Here is a 26,221-nt window from a genome sequence, read left to right as displayed (position 1 = left end):
ATGCAGTCCTTCAGCTCCTGAAGGGAATACTGCACCTTTTAAGTTTCCTCAATTCCACTCTGCCTTTTCTGTGTGTGTGTGTGTTTTACTTCCTTGTATGTCAGATCACTGACACTTGGGGGAGGAGCCTGCAACCTTTAAAAGTGGAGCGGTGTCACGTCTGATGTGATCCCACTGCAGGTGTTCAACATGGCCAACTGGATTATTAACAATGGTGTTTCTTGTGTCACACTGGTGAGCTGCATCATATTTGCACTACAAATGACATAAATGAGCATGTTTGACCAGTTTTTGGGGGTTTTCTTTGCAGGTGGTGTGGATGGGCATCAACATCTTCCTCTTTGTCTGGTTTTATCTTTTCTATGACTTGGGAGATCAGTTCTTTTACACGCGCCATCTCTTAGGGGTGAGAACTTCCCAAAGAAATTGTAATTCCCCATATTCTCCCAAGTCCCTGAGAGTCTGTCTCATGACGTTTTATTTTTTTGTGGGTCACCGCAGTCAGCTTTGGCCTGGGCCAGGGCCCCCGCTGCCGTGCTCAACTTCAACTGCCTGCTGATCCTCCTTCCTGTGTGTCGTAACCTGCTGTCCCTCATACGTGGCTCACTCGTGGTAAGATGCACATTTTATATACCAGTTGTTTTGTTTGTTAAGCCTTATAGATGGCACTCTCTGTTCGTCATAGGGCTAGCAAAAGTGCCACCTAGAGGAATAAAAAAAATAATACAACTGGTTCATGAAGCAATTTTGAAGCTTCATTTTCCCGTCGCAAATTTTTAATGTGAGTCATCACTCATGCTTGCACTAAAATTAGGGTTGGACATTCAATTATATGATTGACGTTTTGTGATTATGTCACTGCTGTACATTATTCATTTTAAAGCTAAAGTGAAATATTTGGGTTCTTTTTTCTCATTCAGTGTTGCAGTCGTAGCTTGAGGAAGCAGCTGGACAAAAATATTGACTTCCACAAGTTGGTGGCTTACACAATTGCTCTGATGACAGGTGAGATTGTCAGGCAGGAAAAAAAACAAGATGTACTGATAACAGATGATTAGGTTATGGGAAACGGGACATTCAATTGCTTAATGTGTCATCAGGTCATCAGGCGTGTCCATTATCTCTTTTGCTTTATCAAGGAAGTGCACAACTGATGAAGAACTGATATTTTAGGAAATACAAATCATAAAAAGCTGTATGCAAATGAGTTTATAACAGATTATTTTTTTTTTAGGTTTAAAAATGATGAAATCTTATAATATGACAGAGTCTTATTACACAGTGATGGTCAGACCGAAAAGAGGTGAATGACCATTTAAATATTGACCCAAGGTGATTCTACTCATCAAGCGTAACTTCTCAAATGCTTTTAACCTGATGATGTACGTACTACATAATCAAACTTGTGGTCATACACTGCAAAAACTGGCCTTAATATTTGGTACCTCAAAACAAGTGTGTGCTGTTGTTTGTCATAATCGAACCATATGGCTTCTCTGTGTGGTGCCCCGACAGCCGTTCACATCATCGCCCATCTTCTGAACGTAGAGTGGTACAACAACAGCAGACAAGGCGTTTACGATGAGCTCAGCACGGCGCTGTCCAATCTGGAAGACACCAACAACACCACCTACCTCAACCCCAGTCGCATAACAAGCCTCGTGAGTCACACTCTACATTGCTTTTTGCATTAGTTTTCTCTAATAATGATGCATGTGTCAAATCGAATTTAAAATAATGACATGTAAAGTATTTTTAAATTCAATGTTTTTACATAAAGAAATAAAATTAAAAAATACTATTTGGTATTTTCTTCAATTTCTACTAAATATTATTTAAACTAAACAATAAAATCCAGATAAATACTCGATTATATATTGCTGAATTTATTTTATTGTTTATGTATTAAGTTTAAATCTTCAAGGTTAAAACGTCATATTTTAAATATAAACACCCATGCTTAAAATAAATAAATATTGACATAAAATGCATTTTTAATTATCTTGTACTGTGTGTAATTGTATAATTATTTATTTGTGTATATATATATTATTTTTTGCTGTTGGCTCTTTTATGGGCATTCCTAATGAAGTTGTGTTTGTGTGTCAGGATCTGCAGCAAATTCCCACTTATTTTGTGTTCACCACCATTGCCGGCATCACGGGGGTCATCATCACCCTGGCCCTCATCCTCATCATCACCTCATCCATGGAGGTCATCCGCCGCAGCTACTTTGAGGTCTTCTGGTACACGCACCACCTCTTCATCATCTTCTTCGCCGGCCTTGTCATTCATGGTGCCGGGTAGGTGAACGCCCACCGTGCCCTCCCTTCTCTCTCTTCTGTCTCGTTTGCCAATAAATCTTTGCGTGTCCTCTTCAGGCGCATTGTCAGGAGTCAGCAAGACACCGCACAGCACAACTTTACCATCTGCAAAGACCGCATCGCTGAGTGGGGGCGAGTTCCTGAGTGCCCAGTACCACAGTTTGCAGGGGGCTTTCCACAGGTTGGTCTCTTGATTTGGAGAACTTTGTGAGAACAGTGTGAGGGGTGACTGTCTAACGAACTATACTCACAACATGTTAGGGATGAAGCAGTTGAACTTTACAGGTTCAGTCAGAGACACTTTAAATTCTGCTCAGCAGACTCCCATTTGTCAAGATGTTGAATGGCTTCACTTATTTGTAGCCAATGTTACGGTGACGCGCCGATGATTAATCACTGACATTGGTGGTATGTTTTCCAGTTGTCAAATCGCTCCAAATACAAGCTTGTTCACTGACTGTATTTTTTTGCTTTGACTTACAAGCATAAACTTGAGACGTGATGTGGCACTGACAATAAGCAGCAATTAGGCAAATTGTGAACAATCTATCAAAAAAGACATTTCAAGCTGTAATGCTACTCCCAGTTTTTTCAAACTCAATCAAAAAATAGGATTGCACGTTGTGTATAAAACAACCACTGGTTATTTGCCTTAGGAAAGGCCGCTTAGCTTACTGCTAACTAAAATGCAAAACACCATTGGTATGCTAATAGTTAGCATCGATAGTCGTAGAAGCAAAATATCGATGAACACAAACGGTGGAGCGACTCCTATTGACAAAAAATATAAGCAGGGGTGGACAGCAACAACATTTTGCAGAGGTGGTTGTGAAGTGCTCATTCTTTTCCCCAAGCCACCAACCTCATGGATGAACTTAGACTAGCTCATCATTCATAAAAGTAGAAATGACATTTTGATTTTCTTACCCAATTATTTTTTTATTTCCTAATTACATTGGCATAGCAGGGCTATACAATGGCAGCTTATCAAAGCTGTGTAAAACAATATAATAACAATGATCCTCTTATTTTTCCCAGACATGGATGTGGGTGATCGGGCCAATGATTCTGTACCTGTGTGAGAGGCTGTTGCGTTTAGTCCGATACTTGCAGACAGTCCGATACCGAAAGGTAATGCTTGAAGTTTCCACCGAGCGATCTTGTTCCAGCTCATCTTTCATTTTTTAAATTTTTTTTTTTTACCTAGATCGTAATGCATCCGTCTAAGGTGCTGGAGTTGCAGCTAGTCAAGAGCGGCTTCAAAATGGACGTGGGCCAGTACGTGTTCCTCAACTGCCCGGCCATCTCTCAGCTGGAGTGGCATCCGTTCACCATGACCTCGGCCCCCGAGGAGGACTTCTTCAGCGTACACATCCGTTCGGCCGGAGACTGGACCGAAAAACTCATCAGCATCATGCAGCAACTGCCCGAGGGCGGGCAAGGGCCCAAGTCAGTTCATTTCAAATGTTTTGCTACCATTATGTGAGAGGTGCTAACTGAGCCGCCAACTAGTTACTAATATGGAGAAATGTAATTGGTGCTAATGCTGCATTGCATTAGCCGCATTTATGTTACTACAGAGAGAAAGAGTTATTCACATTAATTGATATTTTGTCCAATCCAATTTTATTCGAACAGTAGTCTCGAATATTGTGCTTGATTGCCGAAATGAGCAAATTCCGGCTCAAAATATTTACCAATGCCGAGACGATTAATTGTGTTAGTGCTGAGAGACAAGCGTTATTGCAAATCAAAAATGATTATGTGAATGCGAGGCAAGAATTTAGCATTTGACTCTATTACTATTGTGTGTCTAAAATCTTTGGTTTGTAAATACTGAAAGATAATTATTCACAAGGTAAGATAATACTGACAAATGAGATTGCTATTGTGTTTACTTTGCACTGGTGTGGAACTTTCACTGCATCATACAAGGAGCTGTCTAAAATGAAGCATCAGGGTCCAAATTCAGTGCTGCCCTGAGATAGTATGAGTCGAATAGGTTCTGTGACAGTGTCACAAAATGGGTCACAAATCATTTTCCTTCTTGAAATCAATGTGACTACCGTAATTTTTGGACTATAAGTCGCACCGGAGTATAAGTCGCACCAGCCATAAAATGCCCAAAAAAGTGAAAAAACCCATATATATGTATAAAAGTCGCTCCTGAGTATAAGTCGCCCCCCCACCCAAACTATGGAAAAAAAACGCGACTTATAGTCCGAAAATTACGGTAGAAATTATTTGTTCCACCCTGCTACCAAAACCAACTTCTTTTTTAACAAAGAGAATAGCACTTGATTGTATCGTACTTTAGAATTAGAATGTGTTGACCAGTTGTGGACACTGGACAGAGTAATTCCGACAGTGTTGTACGATAAATTGAATTGCAGCATCAAATCTGTTTAATTCTTCATATTTTAGTGTTATCACAACTTGAAAAGTGTGGTCACGAGTATCTCAAGGCACCATTTAGTAGTAGCGGCATTTATTGGTTTTGTAGGGCGAAATAGGATCTTGACATTGGTGCGTGTTTTTTTGTTGCCCCTATCAGAATGGGTGTGGACGGGCCCTTCGGTACGGCCAGTGAGGACGTGTTCGACTACGAGGTGGCCATGCTGGTGGGTGCGGGAATAGGCGTCACTCCCTTCGCTTCCATCCTCAAGTCCATCTGGTACAAATTCAAGGAGTCGAACCCAGTTCTGCGCACGCGAAAGGTAACTCACAACCGCAACACAATGTTGCTCGTTTTTGCTTTTATTGTCATTACGCAGAATGACATCTTTTGTCTGCGCTTTGATTTGGAAACGGAATGTTTTGACACGCCTGGATCATGGCTGCTTTCAATTGAGGGGAAAAAAAGAAAGAAAACATTCTGTCAAATATCAAACTCCATTTAAATTATTTGCCCACTCCTGCTACGTGAGGCCTTGAGATATGAGTGACTGATATTGGGGTTTGTTTTGAAATATGAGCCATCATTGGGCCAGTTTTTGAACTCAATTTACAGATGAATGGCATTTCCATTCTTCCCAAGATGATTTGCAATATGACTGTTTTGACTTACGAGCGTGGTCACAGAACAAATCAAGGTGTATCTCAAGGCACATACATTGTCCATGTTTAGATTTACTTCTCCATGTTTTGAATGCTGACCATATATGTCACACAAATCTACCATTGCCTATTGATCATTTTTTGTTCGGGCTGAGTTACTTAGTCCCACGCTGACATTTTCAGTTGTCTAAATGGAGCAAAGTGCCCACATGGGCACACCTTGATCCTCATTAAGTCATTAAAACAAGTGCCTCATTGTTGTTATTTATTCATCCGTTACTTCCTGGTTACAGATCTACTTTTATTGGCTGTGCCGAGAGACAAGTGCCTTCGAGTGGTTTGCCGACCTGCTACAGCACCAAGAGAGGGAGATGGAGGAGAGGGGCATTGGAGATTTTCTCACTTACAAGCTCTTTCTGACCGGATGGGATCAGAGTCATGTATGTGCTTGTCAAAGTGAAAACTGTTTGGGCCCGTGCATGATTTTTATTTGCAATTTGAAGCCCACTCTAGTGGACTGTTATCTTGCGTGCTCATGTCATCTCTTTCTGTTTCCACAAGGCCAATCACGCCATGGTGCACTTTGACGAGGAGACCGACGTGGTCACTGGACTCCGACAGAAAACTCACTATGGAAGACCCAACTGGGATAAGGAGTTTGAACAAGTCCGCAAAGAGAACCCCTCGTAAGACATTCATTTATCTTCGCCCTGTGAATCACCAAACAAAATCATGCATTGCCTACAATCTTCCATCTTTTACATTTCATCTTCAGGGCCGTGGTGGGAACATTTTTGTGTGGTCCGTTGGCTTTGGCCAAGGTCTTGGAAAAGAAATGCGCCAAATACTCAGACGTGGACCCGCGCAAGACAAAGTTCTATTTCAACAAGGAGAACTTTTAAGATGGGGAAAAACAGAAGCAGCGATTTCCTTGAAGCAAGACCTGTTGGGGAATGTTGCTCATTGCTAATTAAGGCAGACTCACCCGCGTGTCGAAAGCACACACGCAAAAAAAACCCCAACAACCTTTCATGACAATGCTGGGCATGTTGCTCCACTGGTCTTCTCTCTTTACCACTTGGTTTTGATTGTTTATGCAAACATACTTAGAGAACAGGGTTTTCTTTATAAAATGAGTGCGCGTTTATTCCAAAAGCCAGAAAATTGTGCGTGAAGTCAAAGCCAGAAGTTGCAGTTTTAGTTGTAATAGTAACAGGATAAGATTACGCTATTGCAAGCAACAAAAATAGTCAACATTTTAAAACAACATAACCATGTCATCAGGGAAAGGTCTTCATTTTTTAAAGTAATAAAATTGCACTTGGGAAAACCAATCAGATTTTAAGATGAGAATGTTTTAAATTATAAATTCCATACTATTATGAAAAAAGTAGTCTTTCTAAAATATAATGAGGCAGGTGTCACATTATTGGGAAAATCTAAATTTAAAAGATTGAGTGGAAAAAAAGTTGGATATTTAAAACAATACTCACAATAATCCGTAAAAGATGATTAGTATAGTTCCAATATTACAAGAAAGGTCGATTTAAAAATTATAACGACTTAAGATACATTGAGAAAGTTGTCATTTAAAGAGTCAGAATATTACCTAACAGTGGTAATTGAAAAAAAGTGATATTTATGATAAAAAAGTATTGAAAATGATATACAATGAGAAAATAGTAAAATATAACAGTCGCAATGTTACTAGGGGGAAAAAAGCAATTTTAAAGAGTAGTTCCCAAAATCTGTTACAAAAAGTCAAATGAAAAGTAAAATTATTGCAATTTTAAACAAACGTAACGCTAACACAAAAAATATTTTTGGGCTGTGTCGCTTAATTGAACAATAAAATAAAAACTTTGAAAGAATTTCCCCAAGAGTAGTTTGGGGCCATGAGCTTTGTTCCCTTTCACACCAGAATTTGAAGTACAGTTACTTTTTTATTGTGTCATGAATGTTGCAAAGTACAATACCTCTGTATCTTTTGCCAAATTTTCCACTTTAGCATTTTGACATATGTTCAATGACATGTGAAGGTAAACTTAGGCACTTTGTTTTTGTAAATATGAAGAGCACTGATTTCCAATAAGTTTTTAATTCATGATTGTACACTGGCGGTTCCTGCCAGATAAAACCTATGATTCACTGTTGCGTGCTGTCAAAATAGTTTTATACAGTTCTGAGACGGAAGTAGTGCACCGGGAAAAAGGAGGCATCATATGGCGTGCGGTTAATGATCTACGGAAGTCAAGAACTCAAGTTCTATTATTGTGTCTATGCTTCTGTTAAATAAAGAAGTGCTCATGTTTTAAGTAGCTTTGTTTTATTGATGAGAAGTTGGGGGAAAACAAAGGACGATGTGGTAATATTTGTGGTCACACATTTTGGGTTGGACGTCATCAAAAAAAAAAGAAAAAAAAAACAAAAAAGGACATGAGAAAAAATTTACCTATACAACCATCTAAACTAATGAGACAAATTCAGGTGGAGGTCAGACTCCAAGTTCTAAAAGAAGAAAAAAGTCAAAACATAATAGATCATTAAACAGAAAAATACAGAAGTGTGAAGATGCCAATGTGGAGTAAGTATTTTTCTTAGACTGGCTAATTTATACTTTGTACAATCCTTGTACATGCATGAGCTTTTGTTTTAAGCACTTGGCCTACATGAAACCAATATGTTCAAAAATAAAGTAAAATTATTTATTCGTATGGATTTATTATGGCTGCAGCACATGATTTTTGTTCAGCATTTCCCCCCATAATGCATTATGGAATAAAACCATGCTGAACGAAAACTATGCAATGCAGTCACAATAAAACCATCAAATTATGAATAAACAATTTTACTCAAGTTACTTTTTGAACATATTGGTATATTGTGGGCCAAATGTTGAAAACACAATAAAATGTTGTCAGTGACTATACCACGCATGTCAAGGTGCCAACTGCAGCACTTACCTGCCCCCTTACGCACCACCGCAGGTGGCAATCAAGGTGCGCCGGTGGTTTTCTGGATCTGTTCTTTGAGGATGAGGATGCTCTGCCTCTGCTCGGGGGGCAGCATGGCGATCTGTTCTGGCGTCAGCTGGAGAACTTGCATGATCAGGGCAGCCTGAAAAAGGGGGCGCAAAGCAGATGTATAACGATATGGCAGCACAATGCTCTCGATAGGCAAGTGCTTTTAAAACTTGGAAAAGCTCCACGCCAGCTTTCCAGTTTCTATATTAGTATGACCTAAGAAAAAGAAGATGGAAGAATAATACACATGAATGTAAATTACAGGGAACAATTGTTTCTTTGAGCCAGTGGCGGACTAGCAACACTACCACCTGAGACTCATTTTGCGCCCGCAAGATCATCCCTATGCAACGCCCACCTTCTCTTGGTCTTGTGTGGAAACTTGGTTTTGAGCTGGACTGAAGCCGCCACCTCCTGCTCCCGAAGGAGGAACTCCCGAAATTACAGGACCCTGTGGAGACAACCAAGGTGGACATTTGCAGTGCTGATCAGCCATGTAATGATTAGCCAGGCTGGACAGACGGCTCATTGGGGAGGTCAATTAACCGCATTAAACACGAGTTACCTTGTTCGTGGCACTATCAACCACAGTACAAACCAAGCATGTGCAATGCAACAACCCGCATACATAAGCGTATGATTTAGATGGAATGTTTGTGCTATTTGACCGTTGCCGCTTGACCGCCACAAGGCATTGATGATTTCTTGTGCCTGTGATGAGCAACATTTTTCACAGCCCTGTTGGTTCAGCCATGTTGGACAGTCTGCTTTGGAACGGACGGACGGAGGCGCTGAAGATGAGGAGAGAGGAGCATCGTGTACCCACAACTTGAGTTGGTGTTTGGAACTGAAGCGGATATAAATGTGGCCTTAATCTCTGTATTCGTCAATGGACGCTGCAGCCGATTGTTTATTTTTCAAATCTTGCTTACAATCCTCACAATGGTTTTGGGATGTGCTGGAGCCTATCCCAGCTGTCTAATGGCCGTGGGTGGTACAATTGATGAATAACAATTTTTCTAATATTATAAAACAAAACAGGACATTGTCATTATGATTGTTGGCTGGCTGGACATGTTCGGTGTTCATGTCATGTTGTCTTAATGGGATAACAATAGAGACTGAGCCCTCAAGCTGATCACAATACAAGATGACTTTAGTAGGGAACCACACAAAAAAGAAGCAAAAGGACAGAGAGGAACAGACGTTTACCGGCCGTGCGGGCAGGGGTGCGTTGGGGCCCATGTTGTGGGGGATGGGGCCTTGCATTGCTCCCGCCATGGGAACTCTCTGGCCTGCCACGGGGCCGCGGGCGTCCATCGCTCTGGGATCACGACCTGTACGAATTTGCCCAAACACTATTAATGCAAATAATGCTGTGCGACCAAATAAGCCATTATTGGCAGGCTTTTGTAACAGACTTTTCTTTGAATGCTACTACTTAGGTGTGAACACATAAGATACGAGCAATAAATTCGTTTCCTGATATGTAGTGTGAAAAGTTTTATTTAGCCAAAAGCAATGCCATCCTCATGCAGCATTTAGATGTCAAATAACTATGTTGAAGTAAGTTGAGAAGTTTTATTAAAAGGTAGGGCTATCTATGCCAAGTATTGTGCTTAAGTGGAGGTTCCTTTTTTTCTTATTAATTTTCATTACGTGTGTGGGGCTGGAAAATGTATTTTTCCTAAAAGATTGTTATGTGCGGATTTTTGAGGGAATAAATCCTTTCGATCCATTTAGCAGTAAGGCTTTTGCGAGTAATGAGCAGTGACTACTCTCGAATGCAAAAGACACTTCGACTGACCTCTGGCTTCCATCGGCAGTCCCCGCTGCTCCATCATCGGAGGCCCTCTGGGGTCACCCATCATACTGCGTGGTTCACCCATTGGCGGCCCTCTCATGTCTATTGGTGGCCCTCGCATATCCGGCGGCGGTCCGCCTCCCATTGGGCCCATGTGCACCGGAGGTGGGGCGTGGGGCGGAGGCGCTCCCATGTAGCCTCGGCTAAATGCAAAGTTTTGATACTGATGAAAAAAAAACTGCAAGTCTTATCAGTGAAAGACTCAGAGTGGGCAACTCATACAAACTACAGTAGAACCTCAGATCTCAACGCAAATTAGTTCCAGAAGGAGTGTTGAGGAGCTCACTGTGCTGCTTGCCTAACACGCCTGCATACTCACTTGGGGTCAATGGTGTCGCCTGTGACCGACAGCAGGCTGCCTCCTCGCGGATCATTGGGTCCGTCACCCAGAAGGCCTCTGGGGGGGATACCGCCTCCTCCTCGGGTAGGAAAAAACGACATGAAAAATATGCATAAAAGACATGACGACACTGGCTGGACAACAGAAGTCACCACCATGTAAAAAAAAAAAGAACTATGGCTAAGCAATGTTATATTGAGTTCATACAGCGCTCGTAAGACAAGCTGGCGCTAGCAAGCCTAAATGAATATAGAAATAGATAAATAAAATAAATACATTTTGAAAGGCTCAGTTCTTAAAAAAAAACCTCATTTGTATTTAAAAGGACCATTTACTCAATGTGGAAAAGCAGACTTTCCAGACTTGCATACACAAAAATTTGTATTTCTTCAACTTTAATTTGCTCCGTAGTTGAAACGAGAACTAAAGATCCAGGTAAATCACATGTAACAATGTAGGGCTGTTTGATTAGTCGTTTTGATCGATCAATTTATGCTTGTTGGGTTTTGAGAAAATGGTTTCTTTTCTAGCTAATTTTTGGTGACTTTTGTAATTGAAAGCACACCTCGGCTGACGTGTGCTATTTGCACTAACAAACATAGCTGTGAACAGAGTGGAGAGAGTTGACCAAAAGCAGTCAGCCTTGCCAAATTAGCGACTTTGCCGTTTGTTTTATTTACCAACTTATAGGAACACTTTTTTAAGTGACTAACGACCGGTTCTTACTAAGAAAGACAAGATGAACAGAATCATTTTTTAATTGTTTTCTGTATAACAAGAAAGGAGCCTGGTGGAAGGCAATCATTGAGTCAAGTGCGTCGAAGACGCCCAAAACCAAAGCAAAGGCAGTCATGTTGCAAAGATTGGACTTGAGGTGTGTTTCAAAGCCGCAATTATTTTGTTCAGGTCGTCTTGCCCCACCTGTTTGACTCCAGATGAGAAAATAGCTCGCAAGACCAGGAATGGGTGCAAAAACATGCTAACCTGTTTTTTCAAGCAAGGCCGTCACATTGTTTAAAAACTCTAAAGGGGTCGATTGCACAAAAACAGTGTGTGCATTCATGAGGCCGATTTTGACACACCGATATGTCAATAGAGACTTTAGTGGTCATTCCAACTCACTGGCAGTCAAAGCAAAATAGAGCATAAAAAACAAGTTTGGCTTTTTTGTTTTCAGCAAAGCAGTGCACTTTCCAACTTATTCTGAAACCAGGCATCAGTCACCATGACGGATAGGTTAAAACCAAAGAGAGTGGAGGAACAATTGGGCTTGGAAAAAGCACAGCAAGCAACCTGATGTCACAACACACACAAATGAAGAAAGAGCTCAATTATGGTTGAAACACTTCTTCCGAAGACAGGTACTGCATTATTGGGTGATGGAACATTGCTGCTAGAGGTATGCACGCAAATGTGAAACGACGGGTGTGTCGTATGTTGTTTGCTTTGTAAGATTAATTACACCTTTACTGGCATGAATGCAATAACCAGAAGCAAGCTGTCAAAGAATGTGGTCGCACATTGAGATGGCTTTCAACAATAAAAGTTAAAGGGGTACATTTGCAGCCTTGATAAAAGCCAAAAATACTGCCTCTCCCCCAGGGGATGGATTAAAATCGCACGGGGATGGGTTAAATGGAGAGGACAAATTTCACCACACCCAGATGTGTGTGTGACGATCATTGGGACTTTATTTTGAACTTTATTTTATTAGTAGTCATATTGGTGAATTATTGGTACAATCAGTTTGCTTTTAGAGTACTACGGAAATTGGATAATATTTACTGTTGAGAGGCTGAAATTCTTTTAATTTGTAAAATCTCTCTGGTTCCATTCTCAGAAATAATTACTGTTGAATTTGACAATCAGTTGAATGTCAACTAATCAATTGTTACACCTCAAAATAAATACACAAAAAAAGTTTGCACTGTTGAGCATTTTCCACTCCAAACCTGACTGCTGTACTGACTGAGGGAAGGGATGGTGATACCTTGAGGCCGCTCGATAGCAGCTTGTGCAGATGATCCTGTGGGGGAATGCTGGAGGTTTCCTGAGCCAGCGTTAAAGATGGAAAAGAACAGGAGACAAGACTCAAGAGAGCAAAGCGGCACTTTAAAAGTAGTGAGGAAGCGTGCAAAGGATGTGATGAATTCCATGTGGTGATAGAGGATAGGTTAAGTGACAAGATGTGGCGCTATTATTAAAGGCTGTGGCACCCCCTGGGGATCTCAGTGAAGAATGACATGTGCAAAGCATGGACCAGATGAGTAATGGCAGAGCGCTATACTTTCCCAAAACAGTTTTAAAAAGACAAAATAAATAAACAAACAAATAAATACTGGACCCCAAATTCTCCCAATGTATTTTAATATTGGACATTATAGTGAGACTTCGAGAGCGGAATAATTTTTTAGGCGGTATTTGGTTAAAAAAAGATGGCGAAGCACTGATACATGGAATATTCTACGGAATAGTCATTCCATGAATTGGAGTGACACAGATGGTTTTATTAACGTGTAATTTATGTAATAGTTTTTTTTTAATAACCCTGAATGTTACGGTCTTGGCGCTTTGTTTGTGTTTATGTCACATTAGCATACCTATCGTTTAGCCTGTTGCTGCTCGTTCATGACTGTTCTTGGTGTTGAATTTTGTCGAATAAATTGCCCCCCAAAATGCGACTTATACTTCGGAGCGACTTGTATATGTTTTTTTCACTTTTTGGGGCATTTTATGGCTGATGCGACTTGTACTCTGGAGCGATTTATAGTCCGAAAACTACGGTAAGTCTTTTTTTTTTTTTTTAAATCTCTGATTTTTGGTTGATTTTAAAGTGAACTTAATCACAGTTATATGGACATTCTCTCTGTATGCAATGAAGGTGTCACGTCACTTAAGATGATATGACATTAAGTGAGCGACGGCTAGAAAGCATGTGGCCCAAATTAAGGGAACAAGCTCAGTGTGAAATACGCGATTCTTTGGCTCAGTACCTGGAGGGGCACTGGGACCCGGGGCTGGCACTGGTCCAGGTCCAGGCACAACACCCATGTTGGGAGGCTGCATCATCGGAGGTGCTCCATTGACGTGCATCCCTGCCTGATCACGTGATAGGGAAAAATGTAAAATAAAATGAATTACCAAATAGGGGTGGTAAGTGGCCACAATGTGGAGTTGGTGAGTAATAAGAGGTAGTTCACTTAAATTTAATATAATAACAATAATAATAGCAATTTCCATACAGTATAAATTCAACTAGCTAAAATTATAGAATCAGTCTCAGGAGGCCATCAAACAAGTAACTTAATAATGTTCAAATAAATAAAGATTTGCTTCAGTGCAACAATAAGATTACAATGCATAGGGTTTAGGGACAGGGCTAGCCCACAAGTAGCAAAAACCCACAAATAATGTGCTTTATAAAAAAACATTTCTAGCCCCCCAAATTATTGGATAAGCTCAGATATATTGATAATAAGCACCCCTCAGCTCGCCGAGAAATGTCGCTCGTTGTGTCATCTAGTTAGTTATTCCTACTCTTTACCTGTGTAGTGATGTATTGATGATTAATCTAGTCTTTCGCATATGGGTAGTACTGGAATTTACTAACTACCTTAACATTTGATTGAACGATTTAGCATTCATTTAACTCCGTTGTAACCATTTCAAGTTTTCAAGACTAAGTGTAAATGAAGACAAAACGAGCATTGGTGGACACAGATATTGAACATTTCAGTAGAATAGAGTGCAGGTGTTCACATTGGTTTTGCTTACCACAGGCTGCTGCTGCGGGGCCACCATGTTGGGCAGGGCAGGTGGATTGATCGGAGCGGCTCCTCCCCCTTGTGCACTTGAGATGAGTGGCTGGGGTGCGTTTTGGCGGTGAAGCATTTTCTGTCAAAGTGGCTCATTTATTAATACCTCCACAGACGAGTACTTGGGAAGACTTGCGGCTGGTTGGACAATCACCAAGGCAATCTCCGGATCCACAATGCGCATGACCACTTGTGCCTGTAACAGGGCATAGGCCAGCTGAGGGTTCTGCAGCAGCATGTTCCTCGCCTCCTGGGGACTGTTTTGGACACATAGCTACACAGAGAGAAAACACATTTTTATGACACCATATGGACTACAGGTTGCGATTACCAACCTTCATCGAGCTTCAAAAGGTTTTCAAACTGATGTCGGTGACTAGTGAAAACGCCCTCAATGACTATTTTTTCCAAACCTTTTAGAAGGTACCACTGAGTGCCTTTTTCAGGGGGTTGTGTTCCGGACCAATAAAATACAAAACTTGCTTGCAAAACTGTTATGTTTTTACATAGAGGTTCCCAAAAAATCGGAGAGCAGATGTTATGAATTTTCATTCAAGCTTAAAAACAGCAAAGCAGACAAAAAGAAACCCACCTTCATCTGTTTCATAAGTTCAAACATCTGTTCTGGTGGCAGACTGGCCACAGCTCGGCTAATGGACTCAGGAGCCTCCTCTGTTGCCACGCTGTCCCCAAATGGCGATTCAATAACGGGGGCTCCTGTTCCCAAACCTGCACCCATACATATTGACACTATCACCTCACAGCATAACGTTATAGAACCACCTAACATGGGTGGAAATTTTAACAGAGGTGGGCATTCCGTCAGTCAAAGTGACAAAAGGTCCATCAATTGGTCACTGACAAACGCAGACGAAAATGGGCAAAACAACAATTGATACCAAAGTTTGTTTTGGGTTTTTTTTTTTTTAAATGAAAAAAAAAAATGAAAAAAGACGGACAACGTACTGACAGAAGTAGATTTTTGTCCGTTAGCGTAATCATCACTTAACGAGTCAAGAAGTCTCTGGCACTCACTGTTGGGAAAGTTGATGATTGACAAACCGAATAGTAATGGTGGACTGATGATTATCATTTGGCTTGGAATAATTGACAAACTGACGACAATAGACAGGTGCCCAGGCAGTTGTTGAATGTTACTGACGGACCGACAAACTGAAGTAAAATGCCTCCTCAGAATTTTTAAGTACATACTTTTAAGCTCTTCCTTGTTTTTCTCACTGGCTGCGTTGTCAACACGTAAGGCGCGTCCGTTGAACTCTCTGCCATTGAGATTGCGCATGGCACTGAGCGCAGTCTCCTGGTCCTGGTACTCACAAAAGCCATAACCCTTTGGTTTTCCCGTCTCCCTGTCATACACCAACCTGAGAGCAAAAGCAGTGTTGACAATCAGCACTAACACGCTCATATATTTTGGAATATTATCTTTTTTAGTTTTTATACAAATACACTGGTATGCTCCCATTTGAGATTAATTCACACTGTGAACACATTCATAACTCAAAACACTCCTATCTTTTCGCAGGGAATCTTTTGTCTTAAAAGAAATGGATGGAATTTGTATTTTAACGAAGAAAAATAGTATACTATTATACTGCACACCAAAGCAATAATTAATTGGAATCAATGTAGTTGTGTTTGTTTAAAACTTGACTTTTGACTTACAACTATAAAGCAGCAACTTAAGAAAAACTGGTAAAAGTTTTCTGAATAGGGAGAAAACTAAATAAAGTCAGAATAAATATTGGGATCTGATGGTGTTAGGTATAAACATGGGAGCTGTTATTGACATTGGGGGGGGGGGGGAAGCATATAACATCTCCTTTATTCACTGTTGTGCTTTATTTATGAAAAGGCCATATAAACAGTGTATATACAAAAAAAAGATTAGATAAACAAAGCCTAAAAGAAACGAATGAATGAATGAACGATACTCACCTGAAGCTAACAACAAGTCCGACTTCAGAGAAGATGTCTTTTAACTGTTCTTCGGTTGCTTCATAAGGAATGTTTCCCACTAAAACATATACATATGTACATGTTATTACTTTGACAACGTAAGCGACTGTTTTTTTCTGCGTAAATAAGGACACGAGCCTACTGCTTGCGTTAGCTACCTAGCTAAGCCAGACTTTCACGAACGTAAAATTATGTAGGAAAAAAGCTTTTTCAAAACAGCAAAATTCAGGAGAGGGAAAAAGACTTACCAAACACCGAGCGTAATGAACGGTCGACCGTCGGGTCTCTGTTAGCAGCCGCGGCAGCAGCGGCGGCTGCAGCGGCGGCAAGACTCGCCATTTTTGAAGGGGACAAAGATGAATGCAACACCCGGAAGTTTCAAGGGGATGGTTTCCGGTTTCTGGTCCGTTGAAAGTTCGGCAATACGGTAATCCCTCGTTTTCGCTGGGGTTACGTTCCCGAAAATAACGCGTGATCGGTGAAATCCGTGAAGTAGAAACCTTAATTGTTATTACCATTATTATACAGGTATACCATTGAAACCAAAGGACGAAACATGTTTTCAGGTCCAAGCATTTGTTTAACAAAGGTAAGGAGACACTTTCTTCCAGATAACTACAGTAAAATAATCATTTTAATCATCGATACATACTAAATAGTGCGCTTCTACAGCCTGACTCCGCTCTGTAGTGTCTTTTTCATCTGAAGCCATAACACAATGCACTGTGAAATAAATCCGTGAAGCAGCGAGGCCGTGAAATGTGAACCGTGATATAGCCAGGGAAGACTGTGGATAAGTGAGCTACAGAAGAGGATTAGGGCCAGTGAAGAAGAAAAAAAATGGTGAATAGATTCAGATTTTTTTTTCTCAGAATTCTGACTTTAAAGTGAGAATTCCCACTTTCTGACTTTAAAGTCAGAATTCTGACTTTATTCTCAGAATTCTGACTTTAAAGTCTTTGGTCACAGTTTTCCTGCCAAACTGAAGAAGAGGGATGCACATAATAAGAGCTAAAACAATTAATTGAATAACTCGATTATAAAATCAAATGTACGAGCAAAATCTCTGCCTCGAAGCATCACAGGGGTATGCACTACAAAGTGACAAGGCCTCCCCCGTAGCTCCACCCCTGGCACAGTGTTATGTATTTGATATAGCCTATGACCGCGACTTTGGGTATCTAGAAAAGCGCTATATAAATCCCAGTTATTATTATTATTATACCCCAAGGAGTGGTCAAGGCTTCAATAAAGCAACTAACTGTCGCTTACGCTTTCTTTCGCAAATGCTGATGTCACTCACCAGGCCAGGCCCCATTATATCGATTTTCAGGTTAGTGATTTATTTGGTTAGTTTATTTATCATAGTTTGTCGTAGTATTGCAATGATTTAGATTGTATGTAGTTTAGCCAGACTATGCCCAACCCTCTCCCCTCTTGCAAGCAAGTCAATGCCGTTTTCAAATATCAGTAAGAGGAGGAGCAAGAGTCTGGTAAAAGGGGTGGAGTGCCCCTTTAAAGCTGCACTCATTCAAAGTCACATTTACTACAGTGTAGAATAAGACGAATGGCCACTAAGGGACAAAAATAATACTTGCACCTCACATGCACATTTTGGATTAGTGGATTCGTTTATATGTGCCCTGTGATTGGCTGGCGACCAGATCAGGCTGTACACCGCCTACTGGCCAAAGACTGCGGGGATAGGCTCCAGCATGCCGGCGACACTCGTGAAGATAAGCGGCTCTGAAGATGAATGAATGAATGAATGAATGAATGAATGAATGAATGAATGAATGAATGAATGAATGAATGAATAAATGAATGAATGATACAAACGTTTTTTTTTCCAAAAGGCAAATTACCCTTCAGTGTGATCAAGGGCTTCCCGTGATGGAAGCTGCATTGGGGGGGGTGGGGGGGGGGGACTGCCACTGTTTTATCTTGTGGAATGCAATAACACACCGCCTGACCTTGCACATTAATGCAGGCTCCAACACAGCAGACTGGCGTTATTAAACAAGACAGATTCATATTCAAGATTCAAGAGTTTTTTATTCGCCATGTTTGAGCGTGCCAAACAAGGAATTTGACTTCGGTAAATCACAGCCTCTGTTCAACATTTAGGTGACTTAACAACACTCAGGACATGTGAACAATGGCAAATATTCTCAAACATCCCCTGATCTTAAACTCCCAAGAGGGCAAGGAAAAACTCAAAACTCCAGCTAGGGGAAATGAGAAACCTTGAGAAGAGAACACAGATGGGAGGTTCCCTCTTCCGGGATGACCAGGCTGCAATGGATGCAGAGAGGACACATAGTCCAAACAGTGTAGACAATTCAAAAAAGGTGTGGAGAGCAGGATGTTATTGCACAGTAATGACTCTGAGACTCTAAGAGTGGTGTGAGTTCATCAGAGCAACAACCTGGGGGAAGAAGCTGTCTCTGTGTCTGCTGGTTTTGGCGTACAGAGCTCTATAACGCCGTCCGGAGGGGAGTAGTTCAAACAGACTGCAACCTGGGTGAGAAGGGTCTGTAGAGATGTTCCTTGCACGTTTCCTGGTCCTGGACAGGTACAAGTCTTGGATAGATGGGAGATTGATTCCAATTATCTTTTCTGCAGTCCTGATTGTCCGTTGCAGTCTGTGCTTGTCTTGTTTGGAGGTCAAACCAGACAGTGATGGAGGTGCAGAGGACAGACTGGATGATGGCAGTATAGAAGGTCTTCGGCAGCTCTCGCAGCAGGTGGAACTTCTTGAGCTGTCTCACAAAGTACAGCCTCTGCTGGGCCTTCTTCCGGACAGAGTCTATGTGGCTGGTCCATTTCAGGTCCCGAGAGATTGTGGTTCCCAGGAACTTGAAGGTGTCTGCGGAGAGAATAGTATTACTGCGGATAGTGAGGGGTAAAAGTGAATATATGAGCTGAATCAAAATTCAAGGCAAGCTAAAGCTTTTCCTTGGGCACGCAATTTGATTGACAGTATGAGCAAGTAATGCCGTGGTGCCATATATAATAGTGTTTTCCATGAACATTTGGCCACTTATTTATATGGTGGGTACTACATAGTTGACGGTAATTGACATGAATGAGGTAGAGTGGGAGAGATGTGATGTAATAAAGACAAACCTCAAGGTTACCTGGATTTTGGGGGATTGAAACATCACTTTTAAATATACAAGGACAAGAACACAATCGTCAATACTTTCTTAATAAACTATATTAAATTTCGTTGTACATGTTACAATGACAAATAAAGATCTATTCTATTCTATTCTATTCTATTCTATTCTATTCTATTCTATTCTATTCTATTCTATTACTCTCTTGTGTCATCATGCTACGGTTTTGTTCCGAGCCATGAATTGTACATTATAAACCAAAACCTGTAGAGTTGAGCCCCCCTTGAATTTTCAACAGAAAAAAGCCTACACCTCAGTAGTCTTTCAAAACAGATGGACTTGGATATCAGTGTACCTCATGGGACCTCACTCCGACAAGCATCAAAGGTTTGTGCATGTGTGTTTTGCTTTTTTTTGGGCTTTATTGGAAGAAATGTTGCAGCCTCCACAAAGGGTGACAAAGAAAAATATAAGAATAAAAGAAAACATGCCAAACGCCGACCGATGTGTAAAGTGAGCTCTCGTTGAGCTCCGCATTTCTCTGTGCACCTAATGGCTTGGATCTTTTCCTCATCTTATTCGGACGAATAACTACGTTTCCCATCATTCCTAAAGAATGACCCATACATACACCCGCCATCTCTTCTATTCTACTTATGGAAGACAACGCCACAAGAGGGCACAAATTCCCCATACAAACGTCAAAATGCCACAAGTAACCCGTTTCACACTTTCATGAAAATGCTGAACTGTGCAGCTGCTCATATTGCACCCACCAAAAACACCCACTACTCCATAGTCTCAGCCAGGTTGTTACTTTTTTGACAGTTGACTTGAGGTTCAGTTGTATTTACACTTCTGTGAAAATGAAGTATGTTAAAATAAAGAGGTGCAAACTTGATATACTTGATGTACCTTAAGGTCTCTAGAGCGTGCTTTTGGTGTCCTCATCAGAATCACTTGAGAAAATATAGCATCATCATGAAAACTCTGAGCACTATGTTGACAAACATGTGTTAAATGTGTAACATCAATGTTACATGTGGTGTCCCACAGGGATCGGTTCTCGGACCAATTCTTTTTAATATTTATATGATTCCGCTTGGGGACATAATACGTAAATATAATATTAGTTTTCAATGCTATGCGGATGACACCCAATTATATATGCCGTTATCGATGACAGATCCGCGGGATTGTTGTAATCTTGAGAAGTGCCTTGCGGAGATCAAGCAATGGATGTCTCTCAACTTCCTTCGTCTTAACCCAGATAAAACTGAGATGTTGATAATTGGTCCAGCTCGTTATCAACACTTATTCAAGGAAACCGCTATAACTATAGATAACCGTACTATCACTCAAAGCGATACTGTAACTAATCTCGGGGTAATATTTGACCAAACTCTCTCCTTTCAAAAGCACATTAAGAATATAACCAGAATTGCGTTTTTTCACCTTCGTAATATTGCAAAGATTCGTCCGATCCTTTCGACCGGTGATGCGGAAACTATTATACATGCGTTCGTCACGTCGCGCCTGGACTACTGTAATGTACTATTTTCGGGTCTTCCTAAGTCCCGCATCAAAAGTCTACAGTTAGTACAAAATGCCGCTGCAAGGCTGCTCTCTCGGACAAGAAAATTTGATCACATTACCCCAATACTAGCCAACTTACATTGGCTTCCGGTCCATTTAAGATGTGACTTCAAGGTTCTTCTATTAACCTATAAATCGCTGCATGGCTTAGCGCCTTCATATCTCGTCGACCTAGTTGTTCCTTATGTTCCGTCTCGTAACCTTCGTTCGCAAAACGCTACCCTTTTAGCGACACCGAGGGCTAAGAAAATGTCTGCAGGCTCTAGAGCATTTTCTATTCGGGCTCCAGAGCTTTGGAATGCCCTACCAATGGATATTAGGACTGCTACCTCAGTAGAAACATTTAAGACACGTTTAAAGACACATTTCTATGACATGGCCTTTAACTAACCTGTAGTGGCCGATTCGGCTGGAGTTTGTTTTCTCTCCCTCTCCACCCCCTCCCTCCCCCCTCCCCGGCCGGGGAGGTGGTTAGGTGGTACCCATGCTGACAGCGGCTATCTGGATTCTCGTGGCCAATTCAGGATAGGGGAACTGCAGCTCAACCTCCTCGAAGAGCACTGCCAGGACAATTGAGGGCTCCTTTCGGCAGCCCTCTGCTGTGACATGGACATCCACTTTTTATTTAATTGATTTTCATGTTGTATCATTTGTGCCCTCTCTGCATCCATTTCAACCTGGTGATCCTGAAAGGGGGATCCTTCCATCTGTGGTCCCTTCTCAAGGTTTCTCATTTTCCCCCTGCTAGGGGTTTTTAAGTTTTTCCTTGCCCTTTTGGGAGCTTAAGATCAGGGGATGCTTTGAGAATAATTGTCAATTTCTGTCTATGTGAAGCCCTTTGAGACTGCTTGTGATTTAGGGCTATACAAATAAACTTGACTTGACTTGACTTGACAAACTAACACTCTAAATTGCCCATAGGACTGACTGAGTGTGAGTGTGTATAGTTGTTTGTCAGTTTGTGTCCTATGATTGACTGCAAACCACTTCAGGGTGCACTAAGATCGGGTCCAGCTCATCCATGGCCTGACTGAGGACAAAAACCATAGTAAATGGAAGTAGCGTAATTTTCGGACTATAAGTCGCTCCGGAGTATAAATCGCACCAGCCATAAAATGCCCAAAAATGTGAAAAAAAACATATATAAGTCGCTCCGGAGTATAAGTCGCATTTTGGGGGGCAATTTATTCGACAAAATCCAACACCAAGAACAGACATGAACGAATCGCGTATTTCACACTGAGCTTGTTCCCTTAATTTGGGCCACATGCTTTCTAGCCGTCGCTCACTTAATGTCATATCATCTTAAGTGACGTGACACCTCCATTGCATACAGAGAGAATGTCCATATAACTGTGATTAAGTTAATTTTAAAATCAACCAAAAATCAAAGATTTAAAAAAAAAAAAAAGACTTACCATAATTTTCGGACTATAAATCACTTCAGAGTACAAGTCGCATCAGCCATAAAATGCCCCAAAAAGTGAAAAAAACATATAAATCGCTCCGAAGTATAAGTCGCATTTTGGGGGACAATTTATTCGACAAAATCCAACACCAAGAACAGACATGAACGAGCAACAACAGGCTAAACGATATGGTATGCTAACGTGACAAACACAAACGAGGAGCTGAGAACGGGCCTGACGTAACATTCAGTTATTTAAAAAAAACGATTACATAAATAACACGTTTATAAAACCATCTGTGTCACTCCAATTCATTAAATCCATCGATCGTCCTTTGTCAACAATGCCATGTGCCGCGCCGTAGTTTAAATTATTCCACAGGCCCATACAACGATATATAAACTATTTTTTAAACAACTATCACATGAACAACAATATTATCAAACCATTTGTGTCACTCCAAATCATTAAATCCATTGATCAAATTTCTCGTCCTTTATGTCATCCTGGTGACAGAGGACATGTCCAGAGGATATGGCGCTTTAAAGTGTTAATTACCGTTTTTTCCCGTGTATAATGCGCCCCCATGTATAATACGCACCCTAAAAATGGCATGTTGATGCTGGAAAAAAGCCTGTACGCATGTATAATACACACCCCAATTTTTTTAATTTTTTTTTTAAGTCCCAATGATCGTCACACACGCAGGGAGGCAATGAGTCCCATTTTTATAGTCTTTGGTATGGTCTTAACTAGGCTGGATGTATTTTTTTTTGTTGCCGTTGATTTCTCCGACTGCCCGTAAAGGCACCACCGCGATCAGTGCGGACAGGTGAAAAAGGCGTGCGGACATGTGAAAAAGGCGGCTCTGTATGGGAGAGAAGTTGAAGAGGAATAAAAACACCCTTGGAAACCAAAACTTGCCCCTCCTCGTGACTCGAAGCCGCAACAAATGTTTCGGATTTCTGTAGGGTACATTGTGACAGCAAACGAGCAGGTGATCGAGCAAGCCTTGTCTGATACGAGAGCATTGCGTTTGTATGGAGCGTGTTTGAAGTGAACAGGAGAGACGAAAGGAACAAGGCAAAGTGTTGTGAAATAAAATATTACCTGTAATACGCATTTTGTTATTTGCTGATTGAAACTGCTAATTAAACTGTGAATTGAAACGAATAGAAAGAAAACTGAACTCTCGCTCTTTATATAGCTGACGTGTCTTGCGCATCCGTTCTGCGCATCTGATCCATAGTGCGCATGCGCAGTCATACTGCCTCCGTATGACGTCCGGTCCGCGATGGAGATTAAAAAACAAACAATATTTGACAATAACACAGCATCAAGGATTGCACCATCGCATCAAACGATGTGTCGTCAATTATGAATTTTACTGACTAAGTGTGTTGGGCAGGATGGCTGAATGTGATGCGCGATTGACAACAAACAAGAAGAAAGGTGATTTCAAGTTTTGTTTCGAGGAAGATTTGTCACGTCTCGTCCCCAGTTTTGCTATGTGTCTAGGTTGCCATAGTTTCTGTTCGCGTCGCCCCTCCCTCCCTGTGTCACCTCAATCAATGTAACGTGTTTTGTATTTAAGTCCTGTCTGCCCCTCGCTCACCGTCGGATCATTGCATGAGTTACTGTCATGATGTCTGTTTGGTTTCTGTTCCTGTCTTTGGTAATGTCACCCTGTCTTTTTGTTCCACATCTTTGTCGGTCAGTCCTGTTGTTGGTTTTGTTGTACTATGATTTTCTTAAAAAAGAAAAAAAAATGTTTTTAAATTTGTACCCATGTATAATGCGCACCCCAGATTTTAGGACAATACATTAGTTAAATTTTGCGCATTATACACGGAAAAAAACGGTACATCTTTAGTCCTTGAGCCGATACCACATTCTGCCTCCAAAGCAGCACGCTTTGTTACCATTCTCTGCCATGTGTGCGTGTGAAACAGTGAGTGGCATTCTGTTTACCTACACCACGTTGTGCAGCCATGTGTGTGTGTCACACATACTGCTAATTACTACAAAGGAAATTGATCTGTACACTGTATTACAACATACTCACTGTTCACTGTGCACTCTCACTCACCACTATAGATAAGTCTCCAATCCATGTGATGTAAATCTGAGCCTGCGCTGAACACCAGCAACTGATTTGCTCAGTCGGGTTAAGCCACTTTAACAGATTGCCAAGATGTCCTGACCTTCTGTGCCATGTGCTGGCATCTAAGAAACGCGGCTGGGAACAATAAAGACATCTGTAAAGACATTTGTAAATATTGAACCCTGGTAAATGCATAAATGCATTGCTTCCCCAGTGCGCGCGCATACACACACACGTACACACATTTGAGGGCAAAATCTACAAATCACAAGGCAGCTATCACCAAAACACATGACCTTATTCAAATCATTGGGATCATCATCAGGCATTTGCAACGCTTGCTGATGAGCTGATCATTTGAATTGGGTGTGTTGTAGTTGGGTTACACCTGGATGGCGTCTCATGAGGACCGGAATTGTGGACACTCGACAAAAAAGTAGTCATTTAACTTGTTATTAACATTTCTGGTAGTGGAGCGTGAGTTTACCCACATATTCACTCAAATGACCGTCCAGTCCTCTTAAAAAATGCTAACCTGCTTATGCAGTGAGCGAGTTGGATCTTTTTGCCTCCAGCTAAGCCCCGCCCCAAAAATAACACCACATTGTTTACAAACCCTAAAGAGGTCTCCAAAAGGAGCTTCCCTGAATTACTCAGTCATTCACGAGCAAAGATGGGAAAGAAATACAAGTGCGTGAGAAGATAGTTGAACAGTTTAAGGACCTCAACGTACGTACAACGGCAAGGAATTTAGGATTCATCTACGGTCCATGAGACCATCAAAAGGTTCAGGGAATTTGGAGAAATCATTGCACATAAGTGGAAAGACCGAAAACTCAAAACTGCCCGAGCATGACTTTTCATCCCTCAGGCGGCATTTCATCAAAAACCGATCAGTGTGTATAGCATACCACCACATGGGCTCAGGAGCACTTCAGAGAACCAAATAAATACAGTTTGGCTCTACAAGTGCAACTTAAAACTCCACTCTGCAAAGCAAAAGCTGTTTATTGAAAAGACCCACAACGCCGCCGGCTTCTCTGGGCTTGAGCTCATCTATAATGGACTGATGAAAAGTGGAAAAGTGTTCTGAGGTTTGACGAGTCCACACTTCAAATTGTTTTTGGGAAATTGTGGAGGTCATGCCGTATGGTCCAAAGAGGAAAAGGAGCATCTGGATTGTTATCAGCGGAGTTCAAAAGCCAGCCTCCGTGATGGTATGGTGGGATGGGTATTGGATAACTTGCATATCTGTGGAGGCGCTATTAATGCTGAAAGGTTGGTACAGGTTTTAGAGAAACATGCTGCCGTCCAACGTCTTTTTCATGGACCTCCTCACTATTTTAGCACTATTTTAGTTAGGCAATGCCAAACCAACATTCTGCACGTTACAACAGCATGGCTTTGACGGCTGGGCGGATGGATGGAGGGAGGGAGGGGGGGCAGACAGACAGGCAGACAGGTAGGTACTAGGTAGGTGGATGGATGGATGATGGGTGGGTAGTTAGATAGACAGACAAACAGTAGACGGACAGACGAACAAATAGACAGGCGGGCGGGCGGACGGACGCGGACGGACAGATAGATAGA

At 41.4% G+C, this 26,221-nt stretch overlaps 2 protein-coding genes across 5 annotated transcripts; one reads left to right on the top strand and one right to left on the bottom strand.

The window, feature by feature from the left end:
- Positions 1–76: 76 nt before the first annotated feature.
- nox1 (NADPH oxidase 1) lies at positions 77–7,696 on the top strand. Its single transcript, XM_061290972.1, has 13 exons — positions 77–234; positions 311–406; positions 502–612; positions 921–1,005; positions 1,516–1,661; positions 2,110–2,303; positions 2,382–2,505; positions 3,363–3,455; positions 3,532–3,773; positions 4,879–5,041; positions 5,675–5,821; positions 5,943–6,067; positions 6,157–7,696. The coding sequence occupies exons 1-13, from the start codon at positions 190–192 to the stop codon at positions 6,281–6,283; spliced, it is 1,698 nt and encodes a 565-aa protein (XP_061146956.1). The 5' UTR covers positions 77–189; the 3' UTR covers positions 6,284–7,696.
- On the bottom strand, positions 7,377–16,785 carry cstf2 (cleavage stimulation factor, 3' pre-RNA, subunit 2). 4 transcript variants are annotated; one of them, XM_061290983.1, is made up of 14 exons: positions 16,649–16,785; positions 16,380–16,458; positions 15,636–15,805; positions 15,016–15,152; positions 14,578–14,697; positions 14,383–14,502; positions 13,602–13,707; positions 12,599–12,658; positions 10,588–10,687; positions 10,212–10,411; positions 9,617–9,741; positions 8,763–8,855; positions 8,345–8,498; positions 7,377–7,889 (listed from the first exon to the last, which is right to left on the bottom strand). In XM_061290983.1, exons 1-13 carry the CDS (start codon positions 16,737–16,739, stop codon positions 8,376–8,378), a joined length of 1,524 nt encoding a protein of 507 aa, XP_061146967.1. In that variant the 5' UTR covers positions 16,740–16,785; the 3' UTR covers positions 7,377–7,889; positions 8,345–8,375. The 4 variants fall into 4 exon arrangements, with proteins under 4 accessions (XP_061146967.1, XP_061146978.1, XP_061146987.1 ...); XM_061290994.1 differs by having other exon boundaries at positions 10,588–10,684; XM_061291003.1 differs by lacking the exon at positions 12,599–12,658.
- Positions 16,786–26,221: the final 9,436 nt, after the last annotated feature.

This window comes from Syngnathus typhle, linkage group LG1 (assembly GCF_033458585.1).
Source record: "Syngnathus typhle isolate RoL2023-S1 ecotype Sweden linkage group LG1, RoL_Styp_1.0, whole genome shotgun sequence".
In the NCBI taxonomy this organism is placed as follows: Eukaryota; Metazoa; Chordata; class Actinopteri; order Syngnathiformes; family Syngnathidae; genus Syngnathus; species Syngnathus typhle.
Note: the sequence above shows the minus strand (reverse complement) of the source record. Positions and strands in the feature narration are given on the sequence as shown.